The 27,512-nt window shown below is 44.4% G+C and overlaps 2 protein-coding genes across 3 annotated transcripts in view; one reads left to right on the top strand and one right to left on the bottom strand.

Moving 5' to 3' along the window:
* Positions 1-27,512, top strand: part of PI4KA (phosphatidylinositol 4-kinase alpha) — a 69,907-nt gene that overhangs the window by 26,577 nt on the left and 15,818 nt on the right. For both annotated transcript variants that reach the window (XM_087913334.1, XM_087913333.1), the window contains exons 20-40: positions 7,949-8,057; positions 9,169-9,305; positions 10,630-10,763; positions 11,418-11,500; positions 11,754-11,824; positions 12,013-12,137; positions 13,246-13,327; positions 14,557-14,640; positions 15,802-15,891; positions 16,051-16,170; positions 17,852-17,944; positions 19,183-19,339; positions 20,299-20,426; positions 21,164-21,322; positions 22,245-22,396; positions 22,807-22,914; positions 24,032-24,159; positions 24,879-24,998; positions 26,195-26,274; positions 26,964-27,157; positions 27,351-27,441. In XM_087913334.1, coding sequence (XP_087769460.1) covers positions 7,949-8,057; positions 9,169-9,305; positions 10,630-10,763; positions 11,418-11,500; positions 11,754-11,824; positions 12,013-12,137; positions 13,246-13,327; positions 14,557-14,640; positions 15,802-15,891; positions 16,051-16,170; positions 17,852-17,944; positions 19,183-19,339; positions 20,299-20,426; positions 21,164-21,322; positions 22,245-22,396; positions 22,807-22,914; positions 24,032-24,159; positions 24,879-24,998; positions 26,195-26,274; positions 26,964-27,157; positions 27,351-27,441 — 2,445 coding nt within the window. The remainder of the gene's footprint in view (positions 1-7,948; positions 8,058-9,168; positions 9,306-10,629; positions 10,764-11,417; positions 11,501-11,753; positions 11,825-12,012; positions 12,138-13,245; positions 13,328-14,556; positions 14,641-15,801; positions 15,892-16,050; positions 16,171-17,851; positions 17,945-19,182; positions 19,340-20,298; positions 20,427-21,163; positions 21,323-22,244; positions 22,397-22,806; positions 22,915-24,031; positions 24,160-24,878; positions 24,999-26,194; positions 26,275-26,963; positions 27,158-27,350; positions 27,442-27,512) is intronic.
* SERPIND1 (serpin family D member 1) lies at positions 676-6,673 on the bottom strand. Its single transcript, XM_026716201.2, has 5 exons — positions 6,580-6,673; positions 4,851-5,767; positions 3,032-3,305; positions 2,211-2,355; positions 676-1,323 (listed from the first exon to the last, which is right to left on the bottom strand). Exons 2-5 carry the CDS (start codon positions 5,728-5,730, stop codon positions 1,132-1,134), a joined length of 1,491 nt encoding a protein of 496 aa, XP_026571986.1. The 5' UTR covers positions 5,731-5,767; positions 6,580-6,673; the 3' UTR covers positions 676-1,131.

Raw genomic sequence — 27,512 nt, forward strand, 5'->3', positions numbered from 1 at the left:
CCTTTCTAGCCCTGATGATGTTGCCTAGTTGGGTCATGAAACGTCTGCAAGAGAACAACCCAGTTCAGAGAGCACCAAGGACCTCAGAGTCCTCCTTCCCTTCTCCTCCTCCTCCTCCTCCTCCGTTCCACAAACCCCACTCTCTTCTTGTACTGATAGTGTTAGCTAGTCAGCTGACGAAATGCCTGCAAGCAAACCCCCAAGCTCAGACAGCGCTAAGATCTCCACAAAATGCATAGAATAAGTAATAAAAGTGATGGTGATTTTTGCATATTAACCTCAGAACCCCCTTAAGTCGACCTTTTCAGCATTTTCTGCAGGCGCTACAAGTCGTCACCCTGGCAGAATTTTCCAACCTTGATGCAAGCCCAAATAAAAAAGTTAAGACCGCTTCTTGGCTGTGACTAATAACAAATGTTTCACATTTTTTTTATTAAATATAAATGAATTTTATAATCATAATGATATTGAGATAGAGCCAGTTTTATCACAAGTGCTTCTAAAAAGACTCAGAAGCCATCTTTTGAAAATTAAACCTTCCTTCCCTCCCTCCCTCTTTCTTTCTTTCTTTTTCTTTCTTCCTTTCTTTCTCTCTCTTTGTCTCCTTTCTTTTTCTTTCTTTCTCTGTTGCTTTCTTTTCTTCCTTCCCTCATTCGTTCTTTCTTTCTCTCTCTCTCTCTCTCTCTCTCTCTCTCTCTCTGTGTGTCTCCTTTCTTTTTTTCTCTCTCTCTGTTGCTGTTCCGGAGTTGGCCACCTTAGCTCATTTGGAAGATACAGCTAGTCCTCGACTTAACAATAGTTCATTTAGTGACCATTCAAAGTTACGTGGGGACACGGGGGGGGGGAGCCAGATTCACTTAACAATCAGGTGACTAACGTGCTTCACTTAACAGCTGTGGCAAGAAAGGTGGTAAAATGAGGCAAAACAAAATGTTTCACTTAGCAACGGTCGCGTTGGGCTCAGTTGCGGTTGTAAGTCAAGGACTATCTGTATCAGCTTGGGGGGAGGGTGGGGGAAGGCAGGGCTGTGATTGACCTGGGCTCTACCTCTGCCGATAAAAACCAGTAATAGTGTAAATGAATCCCAAGTTTTCGGCATGCAGTTGTCCCCGGCGGATGTGATTCTGCCGCTTAACACTTGCTGGGGTTGGAAACTCTCCCCAGGAAGAGTAAACAGCTGGTACGGTGTTCGTAGATGAGGAAGAGGAAGGGGTGATCAATGACAAAGCGGATTTGAGTGGAAAGGGGCATGAACCCCACGGTGGTTACGGAGGCAGCCTCGGTCCCTTCTTCGTTCACCGTGATAGTCCCTTGATGGTTGAACTGTCGAGAGGAAGATTAAAAACATCAGAAGTAGCCCAAACCAAGCTTGATGTAGTTTGATAAGGCGGTGAAGGTGCTGACCTGGAAACCAGGAGATTGTGGGAGTTCTAGTTTCTGCCTTAGGCATGGAAGTCAGCTGGGTGACTTTGGGCCAATCACCAGGAGACTGGGAGTTCTAGTTTCCGCCTTAGGCATGGAAGTCAGCTGGGTGACTTTGGGTCAATCACCAGGAGACTGGGAGTTCTAGTTTCCGCCTTAGGCATGGAAGTCAGCTGGGTGACTTTGGGCCAATCACCAGGAGGCTGGGAGTACTAGTTTCCGCCTTAGGCATGGAAGTCAGCTGGGTGACTTTGGGCCAATCACCAGGAGGCTGGGAGTTCTAGTTTCCGCCTTAGGCGTGGAAGTCAGCTGGGTGACTTTGGGCCAGTCCCTCTCTCTCAGCCCTCACAGGGTTGTTGTGGGAAAAAGAGGAGGAAGCATGAGTACAATATATGTTTACTGCCTTGAGGTCTTTATAAAGTAATAAATTTGGCATAAAAATGGAATAAGTAGGTAAATAAATAAATGGTTCTATCTGGGGTGCTGTAGCTCAGCCGTGTACCTGACCGGTAATTTTTTAATGTGTCTGTTATTAAATCTGCTTTTGTTCTGCCCATCTATTCTTTATGTCCCTTTTCTCTGTGGTCCATCTTTCGCTGTCCGATATGCTACTTTTTCCCTGAACTATCAATCTTTCAGTCTCAAAATTTGTAGAACATTTCTCTTAGCCGCCTTCTGACCACAGCACCTAAACCTAAATGAACCCCGAACAGAATAATTCTTCCCCTCTGTCCCTCACACAAAGTGAAAACATCCTGGAGTTTTAATTTGTGCCAATGCTGTATTACCTTGTTGATGGTGATTTTTTCCTCCGAGATGCCGGAGTAGTTGCCACGCGGTGTGAACAGCTCCTCGATCCCCATCGCTTTCAGGTTTTCGATCAAGTCGTAGCTCTTCTCCAGCTTAAATCTGGGCACCACGACTTCTCGGGTTCTAGCGAGAGAGTTAGAAGTTAAACATGAACTGATTCAGGTCATTTTCATAATCCAGTTATGGATTATTTGTTTTGGCACCAGTCTCCTGCTGATTGGCCCCAAAGTCCCCTAACTGGCTTTCCTGCCTAAGTGGAACTAGAACTCCCAGTCTCCTGGTGATTGCCCCAAAGTCACTCAATTGACTTTCTTGCCTAAGGCGGGGCTAGAATTCACTGTCTCCTGCTGATTGGCCCAAAAGTCACCCAGCTGGTTTTCACGCCTTAGGCAAAACTAGAACTCACCATCTCCTAATGATTGACCCAAAGTCATCCAGCTGGCTTTCATCCATAAGGCAGGACTAGAACTCCCAGTCTCCTGGGGATTGGCCCAAAGTCACACAATTGACTTTCATGCCTAAGGTGGAACTAGAACTCCCAGTCTCCTGCTGATTGGCCCCAAAGTCACCCAGTTGGCTTCCAGCTGGCCTAAGGCAAGACTGGAACTCACCGTCTCCTAATGATTGACCCAAAGTCACCTAGCTAGCTTTCATGCCCCAGGCCGGAACTAGAACTCCCAGTCTCTTGCTTTCTCTCCAGGCGCCTTAAACCATCCCCGCCCATAACCATTGCTTTAGATCTGAATCAGAGAGCGTGAGATACTTAGGCCGCGCAGGATCTCCGGGGGCCACAGGGTACCTGTTGATCATGTCCTTCTGCCATCTCTCCACCACCTGGGGGCTAAGTTGGTTTTCCAGGGTCTTCAGGCCAGACAGCTTATAGGGCAGCACAATCAGCATGCTGATATTCCCCACGTAGGGCAGTTGCAGCACCCTGCAGTCCAGCTCATTGTCTTCGGTGGCCAAGAAGTTGGCTTTGACTTTCATCATAGGGACCTTCACCGTCTCCTTCTCGTTCAGCCGGAAACTCTGCTTGTAGGTCGCCTCCACTGGGAACTTATTTTCCCAGGTTCCTGGCAACAACCGATGAAAACACTTTGAGTTCGTCATTCTTTTCCCGCGGTTTTCCTTTTTTTATATATATGTATAAAAGGTTTTTCTTTTATTTTTAACAACCAACATAAACAAAAAAACATAATACATAAAACAACAAATAAAACCTTCTTTCAATTATACCTACGTCTTGTGCACAATATCGATAGTCCTTTTCCTCTTAAATTTATATTCATGGTGCATTAATTAACTTTCCGTATCATATTATTCCTATACAATCACTAGACTTTAATCTCAATTCCATATTCTCCTTTAGGGCACATCTCAATTCTTTCTCATTTTTATTCGTATTATATTTTATGTAAAGATGATCAGTTAAGAGTTTGATTTCTAGCCCGAGGATAATTGGACACTGGGGCCAAGCTGGAGGCAGTCAAGGGACTTTATTTTCGTTCTGTGCCTTGGTTATTTTTGTATCCTACCCTGGATCATGACAGGTTCTAAATCAAGAGCTATCGGTATTTTTTAGGTCTTTTCACACTCTTTGCTCTTATAAGATACAGTAAAGGGATGTTCTTTCCATGCTGTTCTTTCTATGATCACATGTACCCATCCCACGAAGCCCCAAGAAAGCCTGGAATGGTCTGAGATCTTCTGCAATAGGTAGCAGGGTTGTATTAGAACAGGGGTCTCCCACCTTTCCGACCTCAGGGACCCCTAAATTCATCGTTTTAAATCCCGCGGACCACTAACACGATCTGCCTAATGACCGGCTGGCTGGGTGTGGCTAGGGGGATCGTGTGACTGGGTGGGCGTGGCCAACTCGATGTCACTCACATCGAGGGGCACCTCCCCGGCCTCTACTTGCCCCTCCCCTCCCCGCCACTCCTTGCCTCCCCGCCCAGGGGCTCCTGAGGGCCCCAACAGGAAGCAGTGGCTGGATCGATGCACCCCCCCCACAAGAATTAGAGTGAGCCAAACAGCTGGCTCCGTTCAAATCGGATCTGCCCAAGGAGGAGGCTCAGCAGAACCACCTCACTGAGGACTAGGAGCAGAGGCTTTCCAAGCAGAGGGAAGACCTGCAGGAGTGCAAGTCCAGGTGCCGGCACCTGGAGGCTCCTCGGTGGGCTGAGACAGTCAGCCAGTTCCAGGCCATGATGCGGTCCCACTGGAACGAGACCCTCGGGCTCTCTGCCACCAGCCGCCCTTCCCTTCAACCCTCACCCAAGGCATAGCTCCAGGAGTCTGAAGCAGACCCCGAGTCGGAATTTCTGCCCCCCTCTGCCCCGCGCAAAAAGACCCCAAAGGGGGAGACTCTCTTTAGCAACGCAAACATTCATTGCACATATGCAGCCCAGGAGCCATAGTTTGAGGACCCCTGATTGAGTGCAATATAAAAGAATGCAAATAATTTTTCTGGGGACCACCCAAATTTTCTCGCAGACCACCAGTTGGAGACTAGAAAACCTCCAAGGTCTCTTCCCCTCCTATTATTATTCTGTGTTCTGCGTGTATGAGAAAAAAAACAAACGAAACCCAGCCTTTACTGATATTTCTCGCCTTACCTTTGAAGTACAAGCAGTTGAGGATCATCACGAGCGTGTCCGGGTGTATGTTAACGAGCGCATCTTTAATTAAGCCCTTGGTGAGCTTTACGATTCGCTCATTAGCGCGACTGACGAAGGTTGGGTCAGAGAAGTCAGCCACCTGGGCCTCAGCGAAATAGTACTTCTTCATATTGTCCTTGAACTCATTCAGGAGGGAGAACTGCCTTTGGACATAGAGGTCGTTGACTGACCTGAGGGTGTAGCCAAAATTGCGCCGGAAAAGCCGGTGCGTGAGTTTGTGGAAGAGGTTGTGAACGGTTGTGTAGTCGTAGGTGGAACTGGCGTTCACAAAGTCTTCGAAACCTAGAACGTCCAAGACTTCCTTCTGCGTTCGGCCTCTGAGTCCCAACGAAACCATGGCCATGGCGGTGGAGATGCCCACCGGAGCCAAGAAGATGTTGTCGGAAGAGTTGACGTGGTCCCGAAGGCTTCGGTAAAGGTTGAAGCCAAAATAGGCATTCAGGATGTTGAGACGTTGGATTCTGGTCTTCCCGCGAAAGAGGGCCAGCACGTTTCCTTGGTCGACGTAAGACGTCGCTTCCGGGATGCTATCAATGATATCGATATACTCGTCTTCATGTAAGAGCTTGTCGAAGTCCAAGTATTCGTAGTTTTCCTCCTCTTCCATGCTCAAGTCGTTGGTCACAGTGTTTTCTTGGTGGTATTCGGGGGACAGGTTTGTCCCCTGAAGGGATTTGTTGGTAAGAAGGCCACGAGAGTGAAAGGATAGGGCCTCCTCACTCAGTTGATCGAAGTGCCCGTGAAGGTCCTTGATGTCACACCAGACCAAGGAGATGGTGAGGGAGAAGAAGACTGCTGAATGCCAGAAGATCTTCATCGTATTTCGGCTGGAAACAGGGTCCTTCGAACGAGGTCTAGACAAGAGGATGGGCACAAGTTTTACATGGTCTCCTGAACCAGATTCTCTTCGTAGATGAAAAATATAATTTGGGTTCCATAGAGTGAAGTCAACTAGATACGGTTGAGATGTTTGACTCAACTAATTGCAAAGTGTGTGGCGGCAGCCAAAATAGCTCACGCAATCCTAAGTTGCATTAACAGCGGGATACAATCAAGATCAAGGGAGGTTACTAATACCACTCTACAAAACCTTAGTAAGGCCACACCTAGAGTACTGCATCCAGTTTTGGTCACCACACTATAAAAAAGATGTTGAGACTCTAGAAAGAGTGCAGAGAAGAGCAACCAGGACGATTAGGGGACTGGAGGCTAAAACATACGATGAGCAGGAACTGGGCCTGGCGAGTCTAGGGAAGAGAAGGACCAGGGGAGACAGGAGAGCAGCCTTCCAATATTTGAGGGGCTGCCACAGAGAGGAGGAGGGGGTCAAGCTGTTTTCCAAAGCACCCAAAGGCCAGAAAAGGAATAATGGATGGAAACTGAACAAGGAGAGATCTAACCTGGAAATAAGGAGAAACTTTCTAACAGTGAGAACAATCAACCCATGGAACAGAAGTTGCCCTCGGAAGTTGTGGGAGCGTCATCTCTGGAGGCTTTCAAGAAGAGGTTGGACTGCCATTCATCAGAAATGGTGTAGGGCTCCCACTTGGGCGTGGGGTTGGACTAGATGCAGTCTGTCTCAGTTTTACCCTAAAAAATGCTCAAGCTTATTTATTTTTAATCTACCTCCCCCCCAAAAAAACCAAAGATGATTCATGTTCCTTACCTGTTCTGTTGACGAAGGGAAGGCTCACGAAGGCTTTTGCAAGAAAGACAGATGAAAATGTTGCAGTCTGAACTTTGGTGCCACTGGGTGCTTGCTAAAGTAAACACGTTGTAAATCAATCACTCACCATGTCAGCTAAATTCCCTGATGGGTTGCTTTTTCTGCTAGTTTATTTCCTGCTCTGTTTCTGGTTATATTCTTTATTTTTTTAAAAAACAACAACATCCTTTTACAAATAGGAGCAAAGAACGATTTTTATCTTCCATATCATACATTGAAAATATATATTACAGTTGATGTCACTGATTAGTGATTGAGTGGTATCTTGTTGGAGTTTTTTTAGGTATTGATATATTATAACAGGGTTGCATTCTATTGTTTTTGATTCTGTGGATCGTAAACGGCTGGGAGTCAATTCTGATTCCAGCAATTAAACCTTTAATAAATGGATATGTTTTGGTACTGTGGGAAGGATGTGATAATTCTGCATGGGCTTGGCAATTCTTTTGACACAGTTGAGCCTAAGACAAGAGTTTATATCATTTGTTATGAAATATATCAAGATCAAGTGAGAGCAATCAATCGATGGAACAGAAATCGCCTTCAGAAGTTGTGGGAGCTTCACCACTGGAAGCTTTCAAGAAGAAACTGGACTGCCATCTGTCATAAATGGTGTAGGGTCTCCTGCTTGGGTAGAGGGTTGGACTAGATGACCTACAAGGTCCCTTCCAACTCTGTTAATCTGAATCTATCTAAGATCATCAAAGATCTGGAGACTAAAACATACAATAGACGGTTGCAGGAACTAGGCATGGCTAGTCTAGGGAAGAGGAGGACCAGGGGAAACAGGAGAGCAGTCTTCCAGTATTTGAGGGGCTGCCCCAGAGAGGAGGAAGGGGTCAAGCTATTTTCCAAGGCACCTGAAGGCCAGACAAGGAATAATGGATGGAAACTGAACAAGGAGAGATTCAACCTGGAAATAAGGATAAATTTTCTGATAGTGAGAACAATCAAGCAATGGAAGAGAAGTTGCCTTCGGAAATTGTGGGAGCTTCATCCCTGGAAGCTTTCAAGAAGAAGACTGGATTGCCATCGATCAGAAATTGTGTAGGGTCTCCTGCTTGGGCAGGAGGTTGGACTAGATGACCTATAAGTTCCTTTCCAACTCTGTTCATCTGTTAAAGATTAGATTTTTAGCTGGACCACAGTAATCGTTAGGCTGAATTTGGAGGTGATTTTACTCTCCTAAGCTGTAGAATCCAAGATGGGTAGGCTCGAAAAAAATCAACGTTTGTATTGGTAGCTAGCAAAGTTTGGCTTGTTCCCCTCCTGTAAACGAACATTTAAAACATGTTGTTTTCATTGCCAGCTCACCAGACGCTTGCCACCAATCAAGGAAGCCAAACCACGGTTGCAGAAACTCTTCCGCGACTTCTGGCTGTATTCGGTGCTGATGGGATTTGCCGTGGAGGGTTCAGGTAAATCTCAGGTGTTCCTCTGAACCTGCATGAAGAGAGAAACCACTTGATCGGGAGTAGAAGAAAATCAATGGACTAACTTCCCTGTATCATATTTAAAAGAGCTTCATCCGTTTTGAAGAATTTCACAGGGATAACTCAGCCAACCTATTGGCTTGATTGTAATTGTATATTATTGTAAGTGTGTGTGTGTGTGTGTGTGTGTGTGCATAGAGAAATACCACTCATGCATCATCACAAAATCTCCAGAACCGTAAAGCCTACAAACTTAAAAATTGGCACGTATGTTCCTCTTGGCTTCTTAGGGGCTCACTAAGAAAGGATTTGTAGAAATGACCATCAGAACATTAATATTTCCTATATTATTATTATTATCAACACGCTCTGATGCTAAGGAGTTCTACTCCCCCTCCCCACCTGAAAAGAAATCTGTTCCAAATGCAAAACGCAAGCAGAGGAGAGGAGTTTCAGTTTGAGTTTCACAGCCCCAAGCAGTTTTAGTGCAGAACACGTCCAGGTTCCTTGCTGTCTCCTCCTTGCTCACACAGCAAATGCTGTTTCAGTTTCCAAACAGCCCTCAACACACTGACAGGACGCTAGCCAGATGAATACCGATGGATGCTGATAGGCAGAGGCAGAATTTTTTTCCCCCTTATTTTCCTCCCCCAAAATTAAGCCTCACCACACAGTTTCATAGTGAAGCGCAGGTATCGAGCTAGTATTGTAATATAATCATTAATGCTAGAAAGCAAGACCTAAGTTCGAAGGAACCCCCCCAAAAGGAGCATTTTTCTTGTTGAATCTGAAACAACTTTGGATTTGTGCTCCAGATCAAGAAATCTTCTGCTACAAATCATTTGAGAGCTGGTTGCTTTTTTTTTTTTTTTAAACATTGGGAATCGGTTGTTTGTTTAAACCGTGGTTTCGAAAGAAGCCTAGCTAAGACATCACAGTTTGATCGGAGCTTGTTCTTAGCAGTTTGACACAAGCTTTATTAGATCCTGGTGGAATGCAGAGTGTTGGTCAAAAAGGCTCCGTGTGACCTGGAGGATCCAGAAATAATATTTACCCTTCTTTTGCTTTTAATTCTTTTCTCCCAATGTCGATCCAGGTCTTTGGCCTGAAGAGTGGTACGAGGGTGTTTGCGAGATCGCCACCAAGTCCCCCCTCCTGACTTTCCCGACGAAAGAGCCCCTTCGTTCTGTCCTTCAGTATAACTCTGCCATGAAAAACGACACCGTCACTTCTGTGAGTCCCTTCTCTTCCTTTCTCCCTTTCTTCACCCAGTTCTTTACCCGCGAACGAACCGCGGATAAAAACATAACTATTGCGGGCCACTCAGATAGATAGACAGACAGTCAGAGACAGAAAGTAAGAGAGAGAAAGAGAGAAAAATAGATAATAGGCAGGCAGGCAGAGACAGAGAAATAGATAAGTAAATATAGATGATGATAGATAGCTAGATAGCTAGATGGATGGATGGATGATAGATAGATAGATAGATAGATAGATAGATAGATAGATAGATAGATAGAATGGATAAATAGATAGGATGGATGGATGAATAGATAGATAGATAGATAGATAGATAGATAGATGGATGGATGGATGGATAGATGGATGGATGATAGATAGATAGATAGATAGATAGATAGAATGGATAAATAGATAGGATGGATGGATGGATGGATAGATGGATGGATGATAGATAGATAGATAGATAGATAGATAGATAGATAGATAGATAGATAGATAGATAGATAGATGCAAAGGAAAAAGAAAGAGAAATATAGTTAATAGGCAGGCAGAGACAGAGAGATAGGTAGATATAGATGATAGATATAGATAATAGACAGAAAAAGATACAGATAATAGGTAGGCACAGAGAGAGAGAGAGATTAGATAGATAGATAGACAGACAAAGAGAAAGAGAGATGTAGATAATTGGTAGGCAGAGACAGATAGATAGAGATAGACAGACAGACAGACAGACCAAGTAAAGAAAGAGAAAAGAAAGAAAAAGAGAGAAAAGGAAGGAAATAATTACAATGAGCGCTCCAAGCTAAGCATTCCAGGGAGATTCTTCATTTTGATTAACAGCCTTTATCCCGACCTGCATTGAGTTGGATTACCCAGCCTCAGCATTCTTGCTCCTGACCACTTCTAAGCCTTCTGGTGCAGTTGTTTGTCTTCTCCCTGGGATCTGCTTTTCAAAAATTTGAGTGCCGTCCTTGGGTCGCCCGATGCTTTGATGTTCCTCTCGTCCAGCCCTCGTTGTTTGAAAGAGAGAAGCGTTGCCTTCCTGCCGCACTGATTCAACCCCCGCTTCTCAGCAAGCCTTATTGGGCACCCTGGAGTTTACTTATTTCTTTTTATTTATTCATTTGTAAAATGGATCTTAACCCCCTGGTAGCTCTGGACAGCTCACTTGTGGGTAGATGGAGGGAGTCTTGCACTTGTCAAAGACATGGACAGCTTTAAGGGGCTAATAGATGACCTCTTGCCAGAAGCAGCCACCTCAACGAGTTGTTTGTTTATTTACTTAGTTATTCCTATTTTTTATTTCCTTTAGGCTGAACTGAATGAATTGAGGAGCACCATCATAAATCTACTGGATCCACCTCCTGAAGTGTCAGCCCTGATCAACAAGCTGGATTTCGCCATGTCTACTTACCTGCTTTCCGTCTATCGCCTAGAATGCATGAGGTATTGCTTGACATGCCGCCTCAGGGGTGGCGGAGATGCTTGGTGCACCTTACATCACTCACCTGGGGCAAGAGGGGAAGAAATATTTATGCTCGTGTAACTCTGTGTCAAGGAAGAGCAGGCTGGTTTCAGCCTCCCCAAAGTCGCAGTGTTCCTTTTGAGTTAAAACGGCTCTCCCATTTCAGCCGTGGTACAGGTGGTCCTTGACTTACGACCACAGTTGAGCCCAAAATTTCCATTGCTAAGCGGGACAGTTAAGTGAGTTTTGCCTCATTTTACAACCTTTCTTGCCTCGGTTGTTCAGTGAATCATGGCAGTTGGTAAGTTAGTAACAGGATTGTTAAGAGAGATGATAGATTAGAGAGAGAGAGAGGGAGAGGGAGATGGCAATAGCATTTAGACTGATATATCTATGGATGTGTGTATGTAGATAGATGGAGGTAGGTAGATAGGTAGGTAGATGTAGATAGTTGATAGATACTATGGATGGATAGATAGATAGATAGATAGATAGATAGATAGATAGATAGATAGATAGATAGATAGATAGATAGATAGATAGATAGATAGATAGACAGATAGACAGACCGATTTATAAAAATTCTTTTTCAAGTATATCTTGATGAAATTAACTCCCAATTCCTGGTCTACTAGGGTTCTACGTTCAACAGACCCAGATCGTTTCCAAGTCATGTTTTATTACTTTGAGGATAAAGCTATCCAGAAAGACAAATCAGGTAAGGCTACTCCGATTCTGCAATCCTTAAATCAGGTGTGAATCTCTTGCAGGATAAATACATGATTCCAAGTCATCTCGTGATGGGATTTTTTTGCATAATTGTTTGGATGCAAATAAGTAAGCAAATCCATGAGTGGGTTGTTGTTTTTACAACTTACGAGAGATGCTATCTGCTGGGCACAATTTTCAGCTGCCTGAGTCCTTTGATTTTTTTATTTTTCTCAAACTCACCGCCGCTTCCTCTCTTTCAGGTATGATGCAGTGCGTGGTAGCCGTTGCAGATAAGGTGTTCGAAGCTTTCCTTAGCATGATGGCAGACAAAGTAAGTTTGTCAAACGAGAATGTACACTGCAGTTGTCATTTTGCTCAAAGGAACCATTGGGTGGTGTTTGCCAGCATCTCTTAGTACTGGATTTCACAGACCTCTGCTATTCCAGCTAAATTTCTCTATCTTTGCTTAGACATATCTCCCCAAACCCTAACAAGGGACTTTCTTCTTTTGATGTTTAGCCTAAAACGAAAGAAAATGAAGAAGAGCTGGAAAGACACGCTCAGTTCTTGCTGGTCAACTTTAACCACATTCATAAGCGAATAAGACGAGTTGCAGACAAATACTTATCGGGTCTCGTAGACAAGTAAGTACATTGCGATGGCTTGATGGCAGAGCGGATTTCATGTCTCCTAGTTTTGGAACAGCTTGCCTTTAGAAATTGTGGGTGCTCCAACACCGGAGGTTTTTGGACAGCCATTTATCTTGAAATGGTATAGGATCTCCTGCTTGAGGATGGAGTTGGTATAGAAGACCTCCAAGGTCCCTTCCAACTTTGGTATTCTGTAATTCTGTATTGGTGTTTCTCAGCTTTAGCAACTTCAAGATGTGTGGACTTCAGCTCCCAGAATTCTACAGCTAGCATGTAGATTACACGTGATAGATAGGTAGGTAGGTAGGTGGATGGATGGATGGATGGATGATAGGTTGGTGGATGGATGGATGGATGATAGGTAGGTTGGTGGATGGATGGATGATAGGTAGTTGGATGGATGGATCATAGGTTGGTGGATGGATTTGATGGATGGATGGATGGATGATAGGTAGATGATGGATGGATGGATGATAGGGAGATGATGGTTGGATGGATGGATGATAGGGAGATGATGGATGGATGATAGGAAGATGATGGATGGATGGATGATAGGGAGATGATGGTTGGATGGATGAATGATAGGGAGATGATGGATGGATGATAGGAAGATGATAGGTAGGTAGATGGATGGATAGATGGATGATAGGTAGGTAGATGAATGGATAGATGGATGATAGGTAGATGGATGATAGGTTAGATGGATGATAGGTTGGTGGATGGATGGATGATAGGTAGTTTGGTGGATGGATGGATGGATGGATGGATGATAGGTGGGTAGATGGATGGATGGATGGATGATAGGTAAATGGATGATAGGTTGGTGGATGGATGGATGGATGGATGGTTGGATGATAGGTAGTTTGGTGGATAGATGGATGGATGGATGGATGGATGATAGGTAGAGAGACAGACAGACAGATTCAACAAATTAAGTATCCAGTCCTTCTTTAGTTCACCATCAAGAAATTCCTTGATACCTTTAATGTTGGACTAAGGTTTAAATTAGTCGGTCAGCTACTAACGAGTGGCTGGGTTCTGGTGTCTCGCAGGTACGGATGTTTTTGTACGGACTCGTAACTTTTGGTTTGCCTTTTTCAAGGTTCCCTCACTTACTTTGGAGCGGAACGGTGCTGAAAACTATGCTAGATATTCTCCAGACTCTCTCCCTCTCTCTCAGCGCAGTAAGTGCTTCTCCAGCAATTGCAAGCAGAATAAAACCACAGCTGGCTTTGCTTTAAAAAAAAAAGAGACTTTTTTTCTTCTTTGTAATTTATGAGTGAACTGTCGGTCTGCAACTCTCGTATTAGGAATTAAATAGCTTAAGAATTCTTTTGGAATGATGGCATGATCACTTCACCTAACAAGAAACCTGAAATATGACCAAAGGGAACATATATTTAATTTAATCTATCTATAGAAAAGTGAAATACCACTCATGCGTCATCACAAAATCTCCAGAACCGTAAAGCCTACAGACTTGAAATGTGGCACATATGTTCCTCTTGGCTTCCAGGGGCTCACTAAGAAAAGATTTTTCGAAATGACCATCAGAGCATTCGCATTTCCTATATTATTAGTATTATTAACACGCTCTGATGCTAAGGAGTTCTACTCCCCTTCCCCGCCTGAAAAGAAATCTCTTCCAAATGCAAAACATAAGCAGAGGAGAGGAGTTTCAGCTTCAGTTTCAGTTTCACAGCAGCAACCAGCTTTAGTACAGAACAGTTGAGCTAAGCCACGCCCAGGCTCCTTACTGTCTCCTTGCTCACACAGCAAATACTGTTTCAGTTTCCAGACAGCCCTCAACTCTCACACACACTGACAGGATGCTAGCCAGATGAATACCGATGGATACTGGTAGGCAGAAGTAAATTTTTTCCCCTTATTTTCCTCCCCAAAATTTAAGCCCAATCAACGTAGTTTCGTAGCGAAGAACGGGTATCGAGCTAGTACTACATGTTTTGACAGCAGCGAGAATTATATTTGCACAACACTGGAAAAATGAGGATGTTCCTGCAGATGGAAATATAATCTTAAAAATATTAACTTGGGCGGAAATGGATAGGTTAACATTAAAGATAAAGGGCAAAGAAGACATGGAATATATATTTTTTTACCTGGAATTTGTTTTATCAATGGTTAGATAATAAAGGTACACATTAGAAGTTGGGAGAATACTATTATATACAAGTAAAAATATTATTCTTACTATTATTACTTTTATGTAAAATGACCTAGACAATACACTGGTTGCTAAACACATATATGTTAAAGAAAAATGTATATTTTTTTAAAAAAAAGGGGGAACCTGATTTGTGTGGGCATCCCTATTCCTGAATTATTAAATTGGTTTTCTCCTTAGGAATCACTTTGGAATAATATTGCACTATCTGTTTCTTTTCTGTTTTAGGATATCCATAAGGACCAACCGTATTATGACATTCCAGATGCCCCATATAGAATTACTGTCCCTGATACCTATGAAGCCAGAGAGGTAAAAATAATACAAATTTTGTACATGGGTTGGCCCATTGTCTTACGTCATGGTTTGCTTCGTTAAAATAAAGAGAATTCCTTAGGTTAACAAACTATTCCAAGCTGTGGCCTTTCTTTTGTAGGCCACAGGGGCAGGGTGTTGAGAAAAAATTGGTCTTCCTTATAATTTTCTGTGTCTATGGACAGACATCAACTTTGGAAATCCAGTTCTCTACTACACATATAATATCTGGGCTGAAGAACTCTGGATGGCCACTAGATGGCAGAAAAACCTAACCATTGCTATGATATAAACAACATCTGGATTTTTTTTGCAACCTAGTGATATGCTGCTTAAAGATACCAGGTTAGGATAGCAATAGCACTTGGACTTATATACCGCTTCACAGTGCTTTACAGCCCTCTCTCAGTGGTTTACAGAGTCAGCCTCTTGCCCCCAACAATTTGGGTCCTCATTTTATTGACCTCAGAAGGATGGAAGGCTGAGTCAACCTTGAGCCGGTCAGGTTCAAACTCCTGTCAGTGGGCAGAGTCAGTGTGGGTGACTTTGGGCCTGTCCCTCTCTCTCAAAAACTCTACGAATAAACCACTTCTAAAAACATTGCAAATCTGGGTAGATTTGTTCCATTAGTCGCCAATTATACATTGCAATGTCCTACCTGTCAATGAATACTTCAGCTTCAACCATAACAATACAAGAGCACACAATAGATACAAACTCAAGGTAAACCGCACCAAACTTGATGGCAGGAAATACGACTTCAGCAATAGAATGGTCCATGCCTGGAATACTCTACCTGACTCTGTGGTTTCTTCCCCAAACCCCAAAAACTCTAACCTTAGACTGTCTACTGTTGACCTCACCCCTTTCCTAAGTGGTCTGTAGGGAGTGTGCATAAGCGCACCAATGTGCCTATCGTCCCTGTCCTATTGTTTCTTTTTATTTTTCTTATATGTATCCATTTCATGTATTCATAATTATGTTTATACTTATACCTGTTATCTTATAATCGCTTGACAAAATAAAACAAATAAAAAAAAAAAAATAAGTAACTCTCAAAAACCAAGGCACATGTGTCCAGTGGAATATTGGCTTTATTATACTTTCGCAGTCAAGCACTTGCAAGACATTACTTTAATTCTATTTCTCTCTCTTTAGAGCATTGTGAAGGATTTTGCCGCCCGGTGTGGCATGATCCTCCAGGAAGCCATGAAATGGGCCCCTTCCGTCACCAAATCTCACCTGCAGGTAAATCTTCCACATCTTTATTGCCTCTCGGACTGCACTGCGTCTTGGAAATCGGGGAATCCGGCCAGGGGAAATGTGCAGAGCAAAGCAACGACACACACACACAGAAAGAGAGAATTTTTCTGAACTGCGACTGCTTTTGGCTTCCCCTTTTTCCAGGAATATTTGAACAAGCACCAGAACTGGGTGTCAGGCCTGTCACAGCACACTGGGTTGGCTATGGCAACCGAGAGCATTCTCCACTTTGCAGGCTACAACAGGCAAAATACAACCCTGGGGGTAAGTTCTCTTCACTGTGGCAAAAACGTCCTGTTTGTTGTGGTTGGCCAGCAGCCTGTGCAGACGGCAGTAGAATCACACAGTGGGGAAGAACGGGGACCAGTCTGGGATCTGGAGAGGACTCGGACGAGGGTCCTGCATCGAGTGTAGAGATGGGGCCAGGACCATCTGGGAGTGGGGTGCTGACTCCGGAGCCTTTGGAGTCTGGAAGCAGCGAGGCAGAAGAACAAGGGGAGCCTGTTCCCAGTGCGCATACGCACAGAGCTGCTAGACCGCAAGAGTAGCTGAGTCAAAAGGGGCGACTCGGGAGTAAGGCTTGGAGGTGATTGCCCCTCTCGTATGGTATAAAGGAAGTGCAAAGGTAGGAAAACCTTTGCAGGAAGCAAAGTTGCTTTCTCTGTTCGGATTCAACCTTGAAGCTCTGCGTGGATTTTGTACTTCGGTTGGTTTTTTATAGTTCATTTGGCACTTTAGTTCGCAGCGGTTTGAAGGAGAGAAAGGTGGGTGCTTATCTCGAGGGACTGTTTGGGACTATTACCGGCTGGAAATGAACATAATTCCCAGCATTGAAATAAAACAGTTGTTTGGATCGAAGCGTGTGTGCTTAATTATGGTCTCAGGAAGCTTTGATCAGAAAACTGTTTTTCAACTCCCACTTTTGTGGGAGTGGATTGTGTTCAGCCCCACAAAAATGAAAGCCCCCGTTTGTAAGTACACAGTCTATGGAGTCCTTGGTGGCCTCTGAGCTTCCTGTTTTCTTACAAACGTTTCATGACCCAATTGAGGAATGTCATCAGTATTAGAAGGGAGGGAAACTGTGGGGTCCTTGGTGCTCCCTGACCTCGGTTGTTTTCTTGCAGACATTTCATGACCCAACTAGGTAACATCACCAGTGGTAGAAGGGAGTGGGGAGAGGAGGAGGAGGAAGAGAAAGAGGAGGACTGTGGGGTCCTTGGTGCTCTCTGACCTCGGCTGTTTCCTTGCAGACATTTCATGACCCAACTAGGTAACATCATCAGTGGTAGAAGGGAGTGGGGAGAGGAGGAGGAGGAGGAGGAAGAGAAAGAGGGGGACTGTGGGGTCCTTGGTGCTCTCTGACCTCGGTTGTTTTCTTCAGACATTTCATGACCCAACTAGGTAACATCACCAGTGGTAGAAGGGAGTGGGGAGAGGAGGAGGAGGAGGAAGAGAAAGAGGAGGACTGCGGGGTCCTTGGTGCTCTCTGACCTCGGTTGTTTTCCTGCAGACATTTCATGACCCAACTAGATAACATTATGAATGCAAGAGTAAGTAGGATTTGCTTCCTGTTTCTATATAGTGGCTTACCCTGCCAGTGTTGGTGGATTTGTGCTTTTCTCCTTGGTGGGAGAATGCCATACCCAATAGCCCTGATGATGTGACCTAATTTGGTTATGAAATGTCTACAAGAAAACCACCAAGCTCGGAGACCAGACTACAGAAGGATACCCGATAGGCAGAACCTGAAGTTCCAGATGTTCCATCATTTTCTGAGCCACTCTGCCATACTCTCTCATCAAAAGGGCAGAGTCGTGATATTGCGTGTGGGTGAGCAGGTTTTAGTTTAGTCGCAAAGTCCCATCCGTTTCTGGCTTCCCCCTGAGCATCCAACTTCTCCCTCTATTCTCAAAACCCAAAATACGACGATGTCTGTTGCCTCTAGGCCACACAGTTAACCGAAAGGCCCACCTGCGTGAAGAAAGACTACTCCAACTTCATGGCTTCCCTCAACCTGCGCAATCGCTATGCTGGAGAAGTGAGTAGAAGAGCCCTCAAGTTCCCCCTTCCTTTTAAAAGAAGAAATCCACCCCCCCCTTCTCAATTTGTATGCACGTGGGGGCATGTTTTAAAGGCGATTCGCGGTGGGTGCACAAATCTCCTTCTGTTGGAGGAAGTGTGCGCAATGCTTTCCACTTTCTGGTTTTCGGATTGGGTATATAGTCCTGAGATACTTATTTAGTACGTGGCATAACATACATGGATTTAGAACATGTATAAGCACTTCAGCTAAATTAAAAACACATTCAGATTAAATGTCTAGACCATCTAACCATTAAAGCCAGCTTCATTTATCTAAAAGAAGTCAGATACTGGTCTGGAATATGCCTTGAGTTTACAGTTAGTTATGATACGATTTACAGATATCTATCTATCTGTCTATCTATCTATCTATCCCTCTCTCTCTCACACACACACACACACACACTAATTTAATTTAATTTGGTAGAATCCCAAAACATCTGCAGCCACCCCCTTGAACGCCCGTTGGCATTGACCAAATCCCCAGTCAATTGCAAAAGGCATCTTAACTTAGAACAGCTTACATCCTGCGATGATACCTGTCACCCCACCCGCCGTCTACATCCGCCTGTGGACTCAGCAGGGGATTAAAAAATTCCACCTCCAGTTTAAAACATCTGGCCAACTATAACTAGAATAATAGAAGGTTGAATTTAAATAAATCTCTCTCTATAAAAAGGAAATACCAACTCACGCATCATCACAAAACCTCAAGAACTGTAAAGCCTACAAACTTGAAATTTGGCACATATGTTCTCCTTGGCTTCTAGAGGCTCACTAAGAAAAGATTTTTCGAAATGACCATCAGAGCCTTCGCATTTCCTATATTATTATTAACATGCTAAGGAGTTCCACTCCTCCTGCCCACCTGAAAAGAAATCTCCTCCAAACATAGGAGTTTCAGTTTCAAAGCAGCAATCAGCTTTAGTACAGAACAGTTGAGCTAAGCCACGCCCAGGCGCCTTGCTGTCTCCTTCTTGCTCATACAGCAAATATTCTTTCAGTTTCCAAACAGCCTTCAACTCCCTCACACACTGACAGGATGCTAGCCAGATGAATACCGATGGATGCTGGTAGGCAGAGGCAGAATTTTCCTCCTTTTTTTTCCTCCCCCAAAACTAATCCCAACCACACAGTTTCGTAGTCAAGCACGGGTATCCAGCTGGTAAATAAATAAATGACTTTTCTAAACAGGTTGCCGGGATGATTCAATACTGCAACGCCACCGGTCGGGCCTCCGACCTGAATAAACTCATGATCAAGCAGCTCAGCAACGCCCTGGAAGCCGGCCAAGCAGAGAACTATACCCAGGCGATGTTTAAGATGACCGCTTTGTTGATCAGCAGCAGAGGTAAGAAGAAAAAAATAAAATAAAAATCTTACGGGTTTATACAGCTGGTCCTCGACTTTCAACTATAATGGAGCCCCAAATTTCTCTCGCTAAGTAAGGCAGTTGAGTGAATCTGGCTTCCCCGTGGATTTTGAATGAATGAATGAATTCATTCTTTATTGGCCAAGTGTGATTAGACACACAAGGAATTTGTCTTGGTGCATGTGCTCTTAAGTGTACATAAAAAGAAAAGATACATTCACCATTTGCAGCTTCAAATGGTCACTAAAGGAACTGTTGTAAGTTGAGGACCACCTAGTATAAAACAGGTTATAATTATAAAAATATGAGTGTACGAGAGAGAGAAGGAGGGAGGGAGGTGATTAAGGATGAAATCAGAGCCCTGTCGCATCTCTCAGGCCATTCTTTGGTATTCTAATCACAATGGGGGCCAGAATTTTTGTTTCTAAATAAGGCAGTTGTAAAGCATGTCGTACCCTATTTTACGACCAAAGTCATCCAGTTAGTTTTCATGACTAAGGCAGGACTAGAACTCACTGTCTCCTGGTGATTGGCCCAAAGTCACCCAGCTGGCTTTCATGCCTAAGGTGGGACTAGAACTCATTGTCTCCTGGTGATTGTCCCAAAGTCATCCAGCTAGCTTTCATGCTTAAGGCAGGACTAGAACTCACCATCTCCTGGTGATTGGCCTAAAGTCACCCAGCTGGCTTTCATGCCTAAGGCGGGACTAGAACTCATTGTCTCCTGGTGATTGGCCTGAAGTCATCCAGCCAGCTTTCAGGGCTAAGGTGGAACTAGAACTCACTGTCTCCCAGTGATGAGCTAAGATCGCTCAACAGGCTTTCATGGCTAAATTACATGGACTTTTTTGGCCCCCAAGGAGCTGCAGAGAGTTATTTACAGATACAGTGAAAATACTACATCTTGTTAAAAACAAAGTGTCTCTGTAAATTTTTCAGACACCGATTCCCAGCTCTTACATCACCTCTGCTGGGGCCCTCTGCGTATGTTCAACGAACTGGTCATGCAGACTGCCCTTGCTTGCTGGGAATGGCTGCTGGCCGCCAAGAACGGCATAGAAGTCCCGGTAAGTTATAAGTTAATTTAGAATCAGTTTTCCCTGAAATGGTGTTTCTGGAACAAGCAATACGTTTTTAGCAAACATCCCCCAAATTAGTGAGGCTTGGTTTGCTGCGTTTACATCGTGGAATGATATTTGCTCTGTTTCTCTCCTTATCTTGCATTTATGTTTACATTTATACATATTTATGTGTATTTATTTGTATCCTGCCTTCATTATTTTCACAAATGACTCAAGGAAACAAAAATACCTAGTGCTTCGTCTTCCTCCTATTCCCCCCCTCACAATAACAACGCTGTAAGGTGGGTTTGGCTGAGAAAAGGAGACAGTCAACCAATCAGTTTTAATGTCTAAGGAGAAATTAGAACTCACTGTCTTCTGGTGATTGGCCCAAAAATCATCCAGTTGGGTTTCATGCCTAAGGCAGGACTAGAACTCACAGTCTCCTAGAGATTAGCCCAAAGTTACACAGCTGGTTTTTATGCCTAAGGCAGAACTAGAATTCACAATCTCCTAGTGATTCGCTCAAAATCACCAACCAGCTTATATGCCGCTGGACTAGAACTCACTGGCTCAAAGTCACCCAGGTGGCTTTTATGCCTAAGGTTGGACTAGAAATCACCGCCTCCTGGTTTCTAGCCGGGTGCTTTAACCACTAGAATAAACTGGCTCTTTAAGTGTATTTATAATAAACTTTAAAGTCTGCTGCACCCCAAAAATAGTAATGGTTTCGCTTCTCTTAGTTCATGAGAGAGATGGCTGGAGCTTGGCAAATGACCGTGGAGCACAAATTTGGGCTGTTTTCCACCGAGCAGAAAGAAGCCGACCCTTTAGCCGCCTCCGAAGAAAGCCAACCGAAACCGTGCCCACCGGAGGTCACCCCACATTACATCTGGATAGAAGCAAGTATCTTCCTCCCAAGTTTTGTTTTACTTTTTTTTTTTTACAGCAGAGGTCGATTAGAAGATGTAGCTAAGAGAGAGACTTTTACGGCCACCCTAAAACCAAAAGGGGAAAATATTTATTTATCTTCTGCTTTTGTTTGCTGCCTTTATTATTTTTACAAATAACTCGAGGCGGCGAACCTACACACTACTCCTTTCTCCAAAGCTACCCAGGTGGCCTTCATGATTAAGGTGGAACTAGAACTCACCTTCTCCTGGTGATTGGCCCAAGGTCACCCAGCTAGCTTTCAGGCCTAAGGCGGGACTAGAACTCACAGTCTCCTGGGGATCAACCCAAAGTCAGCCAGCTAGCTTTCATGCCCCAGTCAGGACTAGAACTCACAGTCTCCTATGGTTGGCCAAAAGTCACCCAGCCAGCTTACATGTTTAAGGCAGGACTAGAGCTCACCGTCTCCTGGTGATTGGCCCAAAGTCACCTAGCTTGCTTTCATGCCTAAGGTGGGACCAGAACTCACTGTCTCCTGATCTGTCGCCCAAAATCACCCAATCAGTCTTCATGCTTCAGACAGGACTAGAACTCACTGTCTCCTGATCTGTTGCCCAAAATCACCCAGTCAGTTTTCATGCTTCAGACAGGACTAGAACTCACTGTCTCCTGGTGATTGGCCCAAAGTCACCCAGTCAGCTTTTGTGCCTAAGGCAGGACTCGAACTCATCATCCCTTGCTTGCTAGCTAGCCTGGTGCCTTAACCTACTAGACCAAACTGGATTAATAGCTATTGAGGAATCTCACCTCCATCGACTGCCCTCATTCCCTTGGGAGTTGGCCCGTCACCATCCTGCAGGAAGTCAGCTTCGTAGCCCACATTGGCTTGTCAGACAGACAGATGTCTTAACTTTTGGTTTCTCTAATCTACAGTTCTTGGTGCAGAGGTTTGAAATCGCCAAGTACTGCAGTTCGGATCAAGTGGAGATTTTTGCCAGCTTACTCCAGCGTTCCCTGTCTTTGAATATCGGCGGATCGAAGGGGAGCATGAATCGCCACGTGGCGGCCATCGGACCCCGTTTTAAGTAAGTGAGATGCCCTGGATATGCCTTCATTTATTTATTTTTCCAGAGGTGGGAGCAGGCACGAAGAATATCAAAGAGAGTTTGGTTTTGAGCTTACCTGTCGGATTGGCAGAGATCTGGTTTTCTCAGGTCCTCGCGGTTGTCCCCTCTTCATTTATTTATTTTTTTTGGAAGAAAATATAACATCCCTATTTATTAATACCGTGTGATTTCCCTGTTTTTCCAAGCGGATGAAAAGGAGGCTCTTGATATTCCCCCCCTTGTACTTTTTGCTCATTGAAATAAGGTGGGATGGATCATGGCTTTTGTCGTTCTGCTGTTTCATTTTGTATTGCACAGATCTCTTCCTGTTTAACCCTTTTGCGTGTCCTGTCTAAAGGCCCTGATGGAATTATTTTGGACTTTTTTAGGCTCTTAACGCTGGGGCTGTCTCTGCTACATGCCGATGTCATCCCAAACGCAACAATTCGCAACGTCTTAAGAGAAAAAATCTATTCCACGGCTTTTGATTACTTCAGGTATTACCCTCCTCTTCCTCCTCCTTCTCTTTCTCTTCCTTCTCCTCTTTCTCCTTCTCCTCTTCCTCCTCTTCCTTCTCCTTCCCCTCCTTCTCTTTCTCCTTCTTCTCTTCCTTCTCCTCGTTCTCCTTCTCCCCCTCCTCCTCCTTTCCCTTCTCTCTCCTCCTCTTCTTCTTCCTCCCCCTTTCCTCCCCCTTCTCCCTCCTTCTCCTTCTCCATGGTGGAAGATAGTGAAGAGAAACTGAAGTCAAGCTCAGCTCAAGTCTTGGGTACTGGCTTAACATCTTTGCAGTTTTCTTGGCAAGATGTAGAAGTGATTTGCCACTGATTTCTTGCATGGTGATGTGGGGCGGGTTTTTTTTTTTTAAATAACCCAGCGTAATCTACAGTCTTCCTAAACTAGCCTCCCATCCAGATACTAACCGAGGCTGATCAACTAAAGTCAGCTAAACATGTCTTCCAACTCTCCCTAATGGATTTTTTAAAAAAAATCTCATAGACTATAGCTTGCTTCTTTGTCACGTCCCTCCAAGGCAGATTCCCCTGTGTTTGTTAAAAGGATCTTTTCACGCAAATGCGGTTGATTTGGTTTCAGCACAGCACATCATCTCAGCCACCGAGATAATGCATATCCTGACGGAAAACATTAGATTATCGTGGCATGTTCATCAAGTTGAAGCTTAGAAGATTTACAGCTCTAGCTGGAAGTTCTATTTTATTCCTTCGTTTAAAATGTTTGTACAGCCATCCAATTCAACCAAGACAAGTTTGGCAGCAGCAAGAACAGAAAAGTTTCAGTGACCTACCTTAGGGGCCTCCATGGTCCCTTCCAATTCTATTCTCATTGATTGATTGATTGATTGATGTTTTACAACCTAACAAAAATGCAGAGAATCTACAAACTATCATGAAGCAATAAAAGGCCATCCCAAATAGTAATAGGACCCTTGACTGCAAATATATAAAATCTTCTGGTTACCCCAGGGATCAGATGAGGAAGGATCAGGGGAGCCCCAAAGCTGATTCATAGAACACCTGAGAAACGATGACTGCAAGGTGTGCATCGTCTTGCCCAAATGCCTCTCCTGTCCTAATGTTGTTTGCCTTCTCATTGAAGCTCCGCCCCCAAGTGTCCAACTCAAGGAGAGAAGCGGCTGCGCGAGGACATCATCATCCTCATCAAGTTTTGGACTGCAATGTTCTCCGACAAGAAATATTTAACCGCCAGCCAGCTTGTGCCTCCAGGTATGTGTTTCACAGAGTAGGAGAAGGGCAGGCAGAGCCAGGGGAGTTAAGTGAGTTCTCAGCCTAGAATCGTTACGTTCCCACAAATAGTCTTAAGCCCAACCCCTCTGGAACTCGTTTGTCCCTTGTTGTTTTGAGCTTTGAGGTCGTTAAAATGAGGACCGAGATCGTTGGGGGCAAGATGCTGATGCCCGGATTCCGGCAGTTCCCCCCATTTAAATCATGAGTCTCGAGCCAAACTTCCAAAACTTAAAAAGGATTTATTGGGAGTTAAACTGTCCAGCACTGCCTGGATGTAGCCGACTCTGAGGCACATCATTCATGGTCACCCTTGACCCTGGTTTTTCCCCCACCCCCTCTGGGTGTATCGTAATTCCTATTCTCCGATGGGACACATCCCTAGCCCAGAGTCATCAATCCTGCTCTCCAGTTAGAATTTTGCGCGGCAGAAACTTCAGTCACCTAGTTACTATCTCTGAAAACATTGACGGAATGCACTTTTGGTTTCCATGCTAATTCCCCCCCCCCTTCTGTTGGCAACTCCAAAAAGATCATAGAAATATTTTATGAATTGACAGCTGACTTTGTAAACCGCTTAGAGAAGGCCGTAAAGCACCGTGAAGCAGTATATAAGTGCAATTGCTAGTTGTATTGCTATCGATTGTCTGGCTTGGTGCCAATGGGATTTTTTTTTTTTCAAAAAACAAACAAACCTTCAGATAACCAAGACACCCGGAGCAATCTTGACATCACAGTGGGTTCCCGCCAGCAAGCCACCCAGGGATGGATCAACACCTACCCTTTATCCAGCGGCATGTCAACCATCTCCAAAAAATCAGGTGTGTCTTGCTGTATTTTAAGCAGCACTAAAACTCCTGTTTCATCCTCACAACAACCGGGGCAGGTAAATTTGTTGTCTGTGAATGCCTGGCCCCCGCTGGAGCCTTGAGCCTCTCCAGAACAGTGGAAAACAGACCACAGCAGTTTCTCTCTTGAGAGCCCTCATTTAGGCAAGACAAACCAAACGAACAGGTACAGTATAGGTGCTACCTTGCCGAATAGTCGTAACGGCAAGACAGATCTTGGAGCCCTAGTGCACAATCATTTCAATAGGAGCCAGACGTGTGCAGCAGCTGCCAACAAAAAAGCCAGCACAGTTCTGGGCTGCATCAACAGAGGGATAGAATCAAGATCACGTGAAGTGTTAATACCACTTTATAGTGCTTTGGTAAGGCCACCCTTGGAAATACGGCACCCAGTTTTGGTCACCGTGTTATAAAAAAGATGTCGAGACTCTCGAAAGACTGCAGAAAAGAGCAACAAAGACGACTAGGGGACTGGAGGCTAAAATATATAAAGAACGGTTGTGAGAATTGGGTTATGTCTAGTCTGATGAAGTACTAGGGGGTGACATGATAGCAGTCTTCCAATATTTGAGGGGCTGCCCCCAAAAAGAGGGAGTCAAGCTATTCTCCAAAGCACCTAAAGCCAAGACAAGAAGCAATGGGTGGAAACTAATCAAGGAGAGAAGCAACCTAGAACTCAGGATAAATTTCCTGACAATTAGAACAATTAATCAGTGGAACAACTTGCCTCCAGAAATTGCAAATGCTCCAGCACTGGAAGTTTTAAAGAAGAGATTGGATCATCATTTGTCTGAAGTGTTGTAGGGTTTCCTGCCTAGGCAGGGGGTTGGACTAGAAGACCTCCAAGGTGCCTTCCAACTCTGTTATTCTATATTCTGGGCTATATGTTACTGATCAACACACAGTCCTCAAAGAGTGGAAATAATAGTAAATAAGAACAAAGTATATATATATATATATATGTGCCTGTTTAAGAGAGAGAGCACCTGAAGGCAGGACTAGAAGTAATGGGAGGAAACTAACCAAGGCGAGAAACAACTTAGAACTAAGGAGACATTTTCTGATAATTAGAACAATTAAACAGTGGAACAACCTGCCTCCAGAAATTGCAAATGCTCCAGCACTGGAAGTTTTTAAAAAGATGTTGGATAACCATTTGTCTTTCTAAGGCATGTCCAAGAAGACGAATCGAGGCACTCAGCTCCACAAATACTACATGAAGAGGAGAACGCTGCTGCTCTCACTTCTGGTAAGTCTCTTCTCCCTAAACCGAACACAGACCCGGTTCCACGTGATTAGCGAAGCCTCGATTTTACAGGCTGCAGGTAGTCGTCGACTTACGACAGTTCATTTAGCGACCGTTCAAAGTCGCAGCGGCGCTGAAAAAGAAGGAAAAGAAAAAGTCGTTCAAATGGGGCAAAGCTCCCTTAACAGATGTTTTGCTCGGCGACGTGAATTTTGGTCTCCATGGTGGTCGTAAGCTGAGGACCACCTGTAATGCAAGAGGAAAGGGATGACAATGTATGTAATTCATGTAACTTATATCATTTCTTTGGCCCAAGAGTTGCCAACCCCTCCTATTTCCCCCTTCACATATTTCCCGCCCCCTTCTGAAACCATGACAATTATTTGGCCACATCTCTCACATCGCCAGAAACTGAACTTTGATAAGTCAAAACATTTCTTCTGCCCCAAATCCCTTTCCTTCCTTCCTTCCTTCCTTCCTTCCTTCCTTCCTTCCTTCCTTCCTTCCTTCCTTCCTTCCTTCCTTCTTTCTTTCTTTCTTTCTTTCTTTCTTTCTTTCTTTCTTTCTTTCTTTCTTTCTTTCTTTCTTTTTTTCTTTCTTTCCATGGATCCTGACCAATATTTGTTTGTTTTATCAAAGTCATTTCAGTACGAGTAGTTAATATGCCCAGAATTCTTTTCTTTCTTTCAAAGGCAACGGAGATTGAGCGCCTCATCACTTGGTATAATCCGCTTTCGTCTCCGGAACTGGAGCTGGACCAGACGGGTGAGAACAGCGTTGCCAACTGGCGATCCAAATACATCAGCCTGAGTGAGAAGCAGTGGAAGGATAATGTGAACCTGGCCTGGAGCATCTCCCCACATCTTGCAGTGCAGCTTCCCACCAGGTGGGCCCCTCGCCCTTCGTTACAAAATTAGCCACTTGGGTTCAGGTAGCCCTCGACGTACGGCCCACAGCTGATCCCAAAACATCCCAGTCAATATTTCAGTGTCGTTGTAACTTAAAATGGCTGCTAAATGAACAGTTCTCAGTTGGTCGTAAGTAGAGGACTACCCGTTTGTCTCCTGTGGGTTCCTTAGGTTTAAGAACACAGAAGCAATTGGGATGGAAGTCACCCGTCTGGTGCGCTTGGACCCCGGAGCCGTGAATGACGTGCCGGAAGCCATCAAGGTAGACCTCTGAAGATGATCCAGCCTTCACATCAGAACGGTGGCCTGAACCTTGATTCGGGTCTCGTTTCC

Source organism: Pseudonaja textilis, chromosome 15 (assembly GCF_049901715.1).
Source record: "Pseudonaja textilis isolate UNSWEBS1 chromosome 15, rPseTex1.2, whole genome shotgun sequence".
Taxonomy (NCBI): domain Eukaryota; kingdom Metazoa; phylum Chordata; class Lepidosauria; order Squamata; family Elapidae; genus Pseudonaja; species Pseudonaja textilis.